The sequence below is a fragment of the Teleopsis dalmanni genome, chromosome 2, assembly GCF_002237135.1.
Source record: "Teleopsis dalmanni isolate 2A chromosome 2, ASM223713v2, whole genome shotgun sequence".
NCBI lineage: Eukaryota > Metazoa > Arthropoda > Insecta > Diptera > Diopsidae > Teleopsis > Teleopsis dalmanni.
Window position 1 is genome coordinate 223,627,332 of NC_051847.1, and position 10,767 is coordinate 223,638,098.

The window sequence follows — 10,767 nt, forward strand, 5'->3', positions numbered from 1 at the left end:
TAAAAAAAAAATAAAAAAATTCTCTAGCATGAAATCTCCATAAGTCGAAATATTTCTTTGCAAAATGGTACGTCGAGTTATAGAAGTTTGACAGTATTTCAACAAAAAAAAAATATATTGCAATTGGTAATTATACAATTGCGTTTGATACACATGACAACTCTAAGCTTTACGTATGGAAGACAAGTTATTCACCACAAGGAAACTTTTCTCCAATGTTTATTTCACCTCCTTATACCAAGTAAAAGGAAAATATTCTTTAAAATTTAAAAATCAATATTGATAAACATTTCATTATAATTTTTTTACCAAAGTGTTGTATAAGGTTAACTGGTTCTTCACTATAAACTATAATAATTCGTAAAAATTAATATAAGATATATTTAAATTTTTTTCACTAAGTTGGCAAGTTTGTTGCATTTTATTTTAATTTGTATTTTAGTTTAATTTATTTTAATTTAAAATCAAAGCATTTTATTAAGGCTTTATTAATTAAAAAATAATTTTGTTTTAAAAAATAATTTTGTTTTTATTATTACTTTGAACAAAGTTAGACTTAAAAAAAACATTTAATGCAAATATATACAAACTTATTTTAATTTTTATTTTTTTGTTAAAACTTGTGAAAACAATTCAATAATTCCTGTTTATTTTATTTGCAACGAAAAGCAATTAATTTCTCACGCTTATTGACCAATCAAAAATAAGCAAATCTTTTCCATCACACACAAACAACATGTTACTATGTCCATTCCATTGGCTATGCCATGAATTGCGAGCACGTGCTGCTGTTTCTGTGAGATTCCAACACATAAAACCGCTCAAGCTGAAGCCAACCACCGCTGAGAAATCAGCAAAACGAGTTCTGCGTTATTCACCACTACATCGTATGTCGCACATCACAAACTAACACAAATACCTTCGCTCGATTGAAGTAACTGGTTTCGTACCTGTTGAGGTAGATTTTATTCACTAAATGCGTTTGCCGAGGTATAAATAGCAGTGCGGGATGTGAAATGTGTCAGATTCCTTTAAGTTTGCAGTGGATGTGCACGCTAAGAGTTTGTGGATATAAAAGAGTTTAAATAAAATTTATTACGAACATTTTTTTACAAATAATTTAAATATGTCGTCCAGTGAAGTTTATCGTTATTATTACAAAACAACAGAAGATCTGCAGGCGTTTAAAACAAATGCTATGGAAAATTATTTTAATCCGATGGCAGCATATAATCCTCCAGTGCAACAACAAAACCAATATAATTGTAATTCGCTCAGCAACTCCAACAATTTTTTAACAACAAATGGATTCATCAATTTTGAGCAAGCATCCTCGGATGGCTGGCTTACTTCGTCGCCTGCAAGTCATCGTTCCGAAAGTCCAGAATATGTAGATTTAAATAGTATTTATAATACAACTACAGGCCAACAAATGCTACAACCAGTTAATCAATTTGGCATTAGTTTAGAACAACCACAACAATTATTAGCCGAACTGCAGCAGACCCCCATAATGGGTTCTTCAAATATGGGCACATGCAAAACTGTACCTACAACTTCCACAACTAAACCAAAACGTCAATATACACGAAAACAGCAACACAACACAGTTCCTGCTACTACTTCAATGATGCCTGCACAACAAAGTCCCGCCAGCGAGACGAGTCTTCACCTATATAACGAAGAATTTCAAAATTTTGACTTCAATAATTCCGCACTTTTTGATGTCGACGATAGCGTTGATGATGATGATGAAAATATGCTACTATTTGGCCACGCACAGGATGATTTTAGTGGGAGTTCTAATTTTGATATCGCCGATGAGGAAGCCGAAGATGCGCTGTTATCAAATATTGAAACAGAGAAGACAATGGGCAAGAGGAAGCGTGGAAAACAAATCTCACCTGTAGTTAAACGCAAACGCCGCTTAGCCGCAAATGCACGTGAACGTCGTCGCATGCAGAATTTGAATCAAGCATTTGATAGGCTACGTCAGTACTTACCTTGTTTGGGAAATGACCGCCAACTCTCCAAGCATGAAACCTTACAAATGGCACAGAGCTATATCGCAGCTTTAGGCGATTTGTTACGTTAACTTTTAGTTGAATAATTAGTTGCACTTGTTAGAAAAATGTATATAACCAAAAGTATTTTAATATTGTAGACATAAAACCAGTGTTCTTTTGTATTATATTTTTATAGTATTTAAAATAGTTTATTCATATTTTAATTAGTAATTTAATTAGTAATGTTTAATTGTTTTGTGTAAGATATTTTTCCCGGAAGACAACGATTTAAAAGATAATTCATTAAAAAACTACTTAACTAAATTAAATTGACTTCTTAATAATCTTAATAATTAATTGATTTCAAAATTGGGTGAAGTTACTTACTTTTTTTCTTTCTTAAAAATAGTTCCTTGTACTTCTGATCTCGTTTAATTGAAAAATTCTACCATTGGTTTTCGAGAAAGAACTCGCAAAAATAGTTATATATGGTAGTTATTTTATCTTCTTGCTATAGTAGCGATTTTTTACTCACCAAACTTTAAAACAAATTAAAGTAACGCATCATCTTTAAAAACAGGAACCACATTTACGATGTTTTGAAGAGAAACTTTTAAACAATAATGGAATTTTCACGTTTTAATTTATAAAACTATCTTAGCTATAAGTTTTCCGCAAGACTTTTGAAAAACATTAGCATTAACGAAACAAACACTTTCTAATTTTATCCCACCTCAAAAATAATTATATTAACATCTGTTGATAAGGCCTTCAAACACCTTCATTGGATAGCAAAATTATATATATCAGCTGGAAGATACCTTAGAAAGAAGATAGTAGTTCAACAAACGTTTATTTGGCCATCTTACTAGAATCACTTGAACTTATAACGAACGAGGTTATCATAAGTAAGTTAAGTTTGAGCTATTTAAGTTTAATAATTAAAATTTACAAAGCTAAAACATTTGATATTATCAAGAGTTTCCACTAGTTTTATTAAATGGATTCGTTTATATCATTTGTATCAACTATTTTTTAAGTATCTGTAAATTATAAGCGTTTTTATAATTGGGTTTTATGATCTTTATTTCAATTTCTTTAACACAATGTAAATTATAAACGTTTTTATAATTGGGTTTTGATTTCATTTAATTTATACAATTGAATTTATACAATTTCGGTTATTGATTGTTTAATCACTTTTTTATGTGTACCCGTGTGTTGACACGTTCGCGATCGAAAAACAAGAGACAGCATCAAACCAACGGAGTTTACTTGCAGCCCAAAAAATATAACAAAAAAATTGCTCATCTCGAGCGCAAAAACAAAAGGCAATAAAAACAAGACTTAGAACCGTTGGTTTGATTACATCTTATACAGGGTTAGTTAGATAAATTAATTAACCATATATTAACCATATAAAATATTATATATGAATTATATAATATATTAATTATAATAATTTAATTATACAATATATGATTTAAAATAAATTAAAATATAATAAAATATAATATATAAATCATATAACACATCAATTATAATAATTCTACAGAATCCTACAATATTAACAATTTGACTTTAACCGCTCTAACATCCCGCCCCCCTTGAAAGGATTTTCAATTGGTAATAGTGCGAGTTTGTGGATTGGACGCCGTATTACTCCTTTTGGGGTTTGCACATCAACAACACGAACCAAATTATCTGGACCCCTGATGCAATGCACGATTCGGCCCATCAACCAGCGTTGTGGAGGCATATTGTCTTCATGGATTAAAACCAGAACCCCCTCGGTGATGTTAGATTGTTCTTCTGTCCATTTGGTGCGTATCTGCAGCTCATTCAGATAGTCTCTAGACCATCTGCGCCAGAAGTGATGTTTGACTGCGGTTATACGAGACCATTTATCAATTAATGAAGCAGCTTCATACTGAGGACTTGATTCAGATAAAGTTTTGAGCGGCCCACCGATAAGAAAATGTGCTGGCGTTAGCGCTTCATAATCGCTCGGGTCACAAGAATGAGGTGTGATTGGTCGCGAATTTAAGATAGCTTCGATTTCAATCAGTGCTGTTCCAAGCTCCTCAAAGGTGAGTCGAGTATTTGATAGTGTTCGATACAGATGGCCTTTCGCGCTTTTTACAGCCGCTTCCCATAGACCTCCAAAGTGAGGTGCTCGGGGCGGTATAAAATTGAAATTTATGAATTGGTTGCTGCAAAAGGTCTGCAGCATCACTTGATTAGACTTCTCGAAAAACATTCTTTTTAACTCTGCTAGTTTGTTGTTAGCCCCAACGAAGTTCGTGGCGTTGTCGCAATAGATGTCTGATGGTAACCCTCGTCTACCGATTAACCTTTTCAGTGCTGCAATAAATGCCTCCGTAGATAAGTCTGACACGGCTTCTAGATGAGCTGCCTTTGTAGACAAACAAACGAACACGGCTATATAGGTCTTATATGGAACCCGTCCCCGAATTCGGAGATACGTTAATATCGGACCGCAAAAATCTACCGCAGTACGCGCGAAAGGACGACTTGGAGTGAGGCGTTCGATTGGGAGATTACCCATCATTTGATTAAGTAGTTTGGGTTTATAACGCACGCAGTGAATACACGAGTGCACGACTCGGCGTGCAATTTCTCGAATATTAATTATCCAGAAGTTTAGTCGAGTAAGGGCAATTAGTGCCTTTGCGCCTGCATGATAGTTGCACAAGTGTACATGCCGAACATAAAGTTCCACAAAATAACAGCCCTTCGGCAACAAAATAGGGTGACGTTGGCCTACTGAGATGTCACTCAGCTCGAGGCGACCTCCCACCTTTAGTAATTGATAACCGAATACATTGTCCACGAAGGGATTTAGATGCTTTAATGTACCTTCGGCTGGGTTCCCTCGTTGTAGGCGTTGTATATCAATTTCGAAGAATTGCTGTTGGATGACCCAAATAATACAGTGCAATGCCTTTTGTAGCTGAATAGGTTGGAGGGTACATTCTCCGTTCGTCAATTTATTCTTGGTTACATGATAGAATCGCTGTACCTGCGCTATTACTCGTAGCATCTTAGTGTATGAACTATATCTTGACAATACCTGTAATACGTAGTTGTCTTCATTTGTGTTAACAAATACAACCTTTCGCGTCTCTTTATTGACTTCTTCCATATCCAGGTTGTGACATTTCAAATGCGGCCAGTATTTATCAGCGAGTAACAAAAATTCCGGCCCCGTGAACCAACAGGACTCTGTTAATTGGCGGATGTTACAGCCGCGCGACACAACATCTGCCGGATTGGATTGGGTAGGAACGTGTCTCCATTGCCCATTTGCGGTAATATCTTGAATTTCCGCTACTCGATTGCCAACGAATGCAGACAGGGTTGATGAGTGCTGCTTCAACCAATGTAATACAATCTGTGAATCAGTCCAAAAAAACATTTCACCCTTAAATTGCGCAAATATTGGTTGGACCTTCTGATACAGTTTGACAAGAAGTAAGGCACCACAGAGTTCTAGTTTAGGTAGCGACTTCCGCTTTATAGGTGCCACACGGGATTTTGCAGTAAATAGCTTGACCGTCACCTTACCTGATGTGTTTTGTGATCGGAGAAATATGCAGCAACCATATGCGCGTATTGAAGCGTCACAGAAACCGTGTACATCAACCTGTTGATGGTTTATTGATAGGCAGTATCTCGGCACCTTAACCGATGAAAGCGTTGTAAGATCTTGAATAAATGTTTTCCAAGCTGAGTGAAGATTTTGAGGGACTGACTCGTCCCAGTCCACACGCAACAGCCACAATTCTTGCATCATAATTTTTGCTACGAGTATGATCGGTGCTAGTAATCCAAGCGGGTCGAATAATGAAGACGCAAGGGATAAAATGGTGCGTTTTGTTACAATTTGACCTGGTTGCGCATTGAACGAAAATAGGAAAACATCTTGCATTTGGTGCCACTTGATGCCTAGGGCGCTGGTGACTGTATCTGTATCAAGATTCAAACTCTTTGTTGTAGTATCGCTGATGAAGTCATGATGGTTTGAATGCCATTTGTCAAGATCGAAGCAACCCTTCTGTAGAATGGCCGTTAACTGATGTCTGATATTGGTGAGTTGATCAATGGAATCTGCTCCACCTAAGAAGTCGTCGACAAAGAACGATGATTTAATGAGTGCAGCGCCTATTGGGTATTGTGTTTCAAATTTGTCCGCCAAATACTGCAAACTCCTGGTTGCTAGAAAAGGTGCTGATGCAGTACCATAAGTGACTGTATTCAACTCGTAAGTACTAACAGGATCGGACTCCGTATCTCGCCAAAAAATATATTGGAATTTTCGATCTGGTTCATCTATCAGTATCTGTCGGTACATCTTAACAATGTCAGCCGTCAAGGCATATCGGTGCAAACGAAATTGAAGTAGCAACAAATATAACTCCGACTGAATTGTCGGGCCGACCAGTAGAATATCATTTAATGAACGTTGCGAAGTTGTTGGACATGACGCATCAAAAACCACCCTCAGCTTGGTCGAAGTGCTCGACGGTTTTAAAGCACAATGATGAGGGATATAATAATGAGGTTCGTTGGTTTTCGGAGTCTCAACACGCGTCATGTGTCCGAGCTCTCGATATTGTTTCATGAATTCTTGATAGTCTTGCTTCAGTGCACGATTAGATGACAATCGCCGTTCTACAGAATAAAAACGGCGCAAGGCGATATTGTGTGTCAAACCAAGACAATCTGGTGAATCTTTGAATGGTAACCGAACGACAATTCTTCCCATCGCATTTTGGTGAACCGTTTCACGATATAATGACTCACACGCAACATGTGCTGGTGACCATGATTTTGAAGCCGATTGCACTTCCTCTATCTTCCACATCATTTCTAATTGATCGGAGACTGTATCTTCAACTGATAATAGGCATTTTGCTGCTGGTGATGCAAATGGCTGACCCTTGTACTTGCCAGATACAATCCATCCTAATAGTGTTTTTTGAAGTACTGGAAGATTTTCACCTAGTTTGATTTGACCGACAGACAAAATATCAAAGAAACTTTCAGCTCCAAGCAAAAGATCAACGCGCTTGGATTTAAAGAATTGCTCATCGGCGAGAGGTGTATTTGGTGGAACCTTCCACGACGATATATCGATTTCAGAACTTGGTTGATATGCGATGTGATTCGTAATACCAAAGTTTAAAGCAAGTTCAAAATTTGAATGACGAGATTTGATTGATGTGAGCGTCTGATACTTAATGTTGGTCAACGAACTACCAATACTGGAAACATGCAACCGATGTTTATGTTTTGCTAAACTAAGCTTCTTTGAAAACTCCTCCGTTATGAAGTTGACCTGAGAGCATGAATCAAGTAAGGCTCTACCCACTTGATAACTTCCCGATGAATCCTTCACTAAAACCAATGCAGTGGCAAGAATTATTTGCTCGGCCGATGACATATTAAGATGGGGATGGCTGGCAACGTTGTCGTTGGGCATAGCAGCGTGTTCTGTGCGTCGTGATGATCCCGCGCTCTTAATATTCGTTGGCAATTGCGAATGATGCAAGAGAGTGTGATGTGGCTTTGCGCAAACCTTACATTTAAACGTTGATGTACAATTAACCACATGATGGCGTGGCGATAAGCAGTTTATGCAGAGTTTTAGGCTCTTCACCTTTTCAAACCTTTGAACCACCTCCAGTGCCTTAAAACGATGACAATTCTGTATTAGGTGTTCATTGCTAGAACAAAATGAGCAAGAATTGCTAGATGTAGATGCAACAAATGCGTATTGTTTTGAGCGTCTGTTAGTCTTGGAGTTAAGACTATTAGGTTTACGTTGTGATGATGACTGATTGCCGTTTCCACTGTCAAGTGATTCGAGAAACTGGCAATGTCTATCCAACAATTTTGAGCAATCTTCCCAACTGGGTAATGTGTCAAAGTTACGCGATTCATTCCATTTCCTACGTGTAATTGCGTCCGTTTTTTGCATGATTAGCGAGATAAGTAGAGCCTCACATATTTGTTTCTCTGTACCTAGCGAACAGAGTGAACCATACAAAGCGGATGCATTGTTTACCAGACTACGGAGTTGTTGGCTTGACTGACCCGATACTGCTGGTAGATCAAATAGTGTCGCGATATTTTCGGCGAAGATTAGGCTATTATTGTCATAGCGCGATTTAAGCCTATCCAGAGCCTTTGGATAGTTTTCATTCGAAATAGGAAATGCCTGTACTGTCTCTAGAGCTTGACCAGTAAGGCAGTTCAGTAAGTGATTAAATTTTTCAATATTTGTGAGGTATATTTCGCGATCTATGATTTGGAGAAACGAATTAATAAAATTGTTATAATCCGAGTACTTACCACTGAATGTAGGTAATTTTAACAGTGGTAATTTTTTACTTGAGGTGGGCATCATTGCTGTTACGTCTAGCACTGATGCATTGTGGGCCTCTTCCTGCAGTTGAGACATGATTAATATTTTGGTGGAAACGTATAGGTCTTCTAATTCATCTCTAGCTGAGTCAGTTGCATCTAATTTCTCGATCAACGTCTGAAAAGCTAAGATTTGTTTAAAATATGATTCTAAAATACCTAGTCGACATTTCAGTTCTGGTTGTGAGAGCGAATTACTCTTTCCTTTGACGAACGTCTTGATCCTTGAAATGCTCGCTTTCGTCGAGGCTCGCTGTTGTTTTAGTTCTGACAGTTCTGCCGTAGTGGTTGGCTCTGCCGTTGCCATTGAAACAATTGTAGATACTTGAGAACAGCAAGGGATTTGACGAAGTCGAAAAGTCACAATAGCAGCAGCGAACTTTCCGAAATTGAACTGCTCTTACGGTGGTTGTTGTCAGACGCGACGTTGACGAATCCGCCCACTTACTGATTGGAAGCAAATATTAACCAGTAATCAACAAGTAAGTTAACTTGTTGTTGTTGTTGTAATTGTTCAGCGTGACCTTGATGCGGACACGAGGTTCTATTTGGCGCTTAGCAGAACCTAAGCCGAGAACCATAGAATGCACAATAGTACACACGTACGATAGTATATAGTATATATGTACAGATGTAGGATATTATTAAAGTTAGCACACTTTAGATATATAACCGTTTAGGAGCAATACTCACACGAGCACATTATGGTTACAAATTAACCAAATACAATAAAAGCGAAAGTATGTACAATCAACAAGTAAAGATAGCTTGTTGTTGTTATTTTAACTGTCGAGCACGACCTTGATGCGGACACGAGATTCTATTTTGAGGTTAGCGGACCTAAACCGAGAACCACCAATTGCACAAGAGTATATACGTACGATAGTACATATGTAATATATATATAGATGTACGATATATTATAATGGTTAGCACACGTTAGCTATATAGCTGGTTAGAAAAAGTATTCACACGCGCACATTAATGGTTACAAATTAACCAAAAACAATAAAAGCGAAAGTATATACAATCAACAAGTAAAGGTATCTTGTTGTTGTTATTTTAAATGTCGAGCACGACCTTGATGCGGACACGAGGTTACAAACTTAATAAAAAAAAAAAAAATGATTACCACACGTGGGTAATATTTAGATTTTTTAACAAATTAGAGTTTAATAACCACTATTGAAATTGCAAAAAGTCCTGTCACGGTCGCCAATGTAAATTATAAGCGTTTTTATAATTGGGTTTTATGATCTTTATTTCAATTTCTTTAACACAATGTAAATTATAAACGTTTTTAGAATTGGGTTTTGGTTTCATTTAATTTATACAATTGAATTTATACAATTTCGGTTATTGATTGTTTAATCACTTTTTTATGTGTACCCGTGTGTTGACACGTTCGCGATCGAAAAACAAGAGACAGCATCAAACCAACGGAGTTTACTTGCAGCCCAAAAAATATAACAAAAAAATTGCTCATCTCGAGCGCAAAAACAAAAGGCAATAAAAACAAGACTTAGAACCGTTGGTTTGATTACATCTTATACAGGGTTAGTTAGATAAATTAATTAACCATATATTAACCATATAAAATATTATATATGAATTATATAATATATTAATTATAATAATTTAATTATACAATATATGATTTAAAATAAATTAAAATATAATAAAATATAATATATAAATCATATAACACATCAATTATAATAATTCTACAGAATCCTACAATATTAACAATTTGACTTTAACCGCTCTAACAGTATCAGTTGTGAGGTTTTTAAAAACATTTTGTTTGTTGCAAATTTTTCAGTAGTCGTCATAACTTAGTGATTGTCTTCCTGGACTAACTTTTATAATGTCCATGGTATGATCCGTGGTACAAATGATAAGCATTAATTATCATACTTATTATTTTCATATCTAATATATAGACACTTGATAATATATAATTTTAGTAACTATCATCAACGAAAGATACTTCTTGTTAACTTCCTTTTAAATCGCGTATGGTTGCTCTTGATTGAAATCTGCGTTAGATGGTACTGCAGTGCTATCTATTTGTAATAACTTAATTTTTAAATACATCTCAATTTATTGAAATGACCAGTACATATAATAATATATAAAGGATTTATGTCCTTGTCGACCAAAAACCTTCACAAAGATTTCTCAAATTGTGATTCACTGCATCAATTTTCATATGTTTTTACTTAGTTATTATATTATTACAAACACTAGAGGTTACTCGTATATATGGTAAGCATATTTGAACTGGTAGTAAAAAACAGAGTAACTTCCA

At 35.9% G+C, this 10,767-nt stretch overlaps 1 protein-coding gene across 1 annotated transcript; it reads left to right on the plus strand.

Annotated features, from left to right (window-relative positions):
• Positions 1 to 1,029: 1,029 nt before the first annotated feature.
• LOC119684541 (protein atonal-like) lies at positions 1,030 to 2,136 on the plus strand. Its single transcript, XM_038098600.1, has one exon. It carries the CDS (start codon positions 1,127 to 1,129, stop codon positions 2,093 to 2,095), a length of 969 nt encoding a protein of 322 aa, XP_037954528.1. The 5' UTR covers positions 1,030 to 1,126; the 3' UTR covers positions 2,096 to 2,136.
• The last annotated feature ends 8,631 nt before the right edge of the window (positions 2,137 to 10,767 follow it).

Excerpts from the sequence above, each read along its gene's own strand:
- LOC119684541 (XM_038098600.1), top strand. The coding sequence starts at position 1,127 with ATGTCGTCCAGTGAAGTTTATCGTTATTATTACAAAACAACAGAAGAT.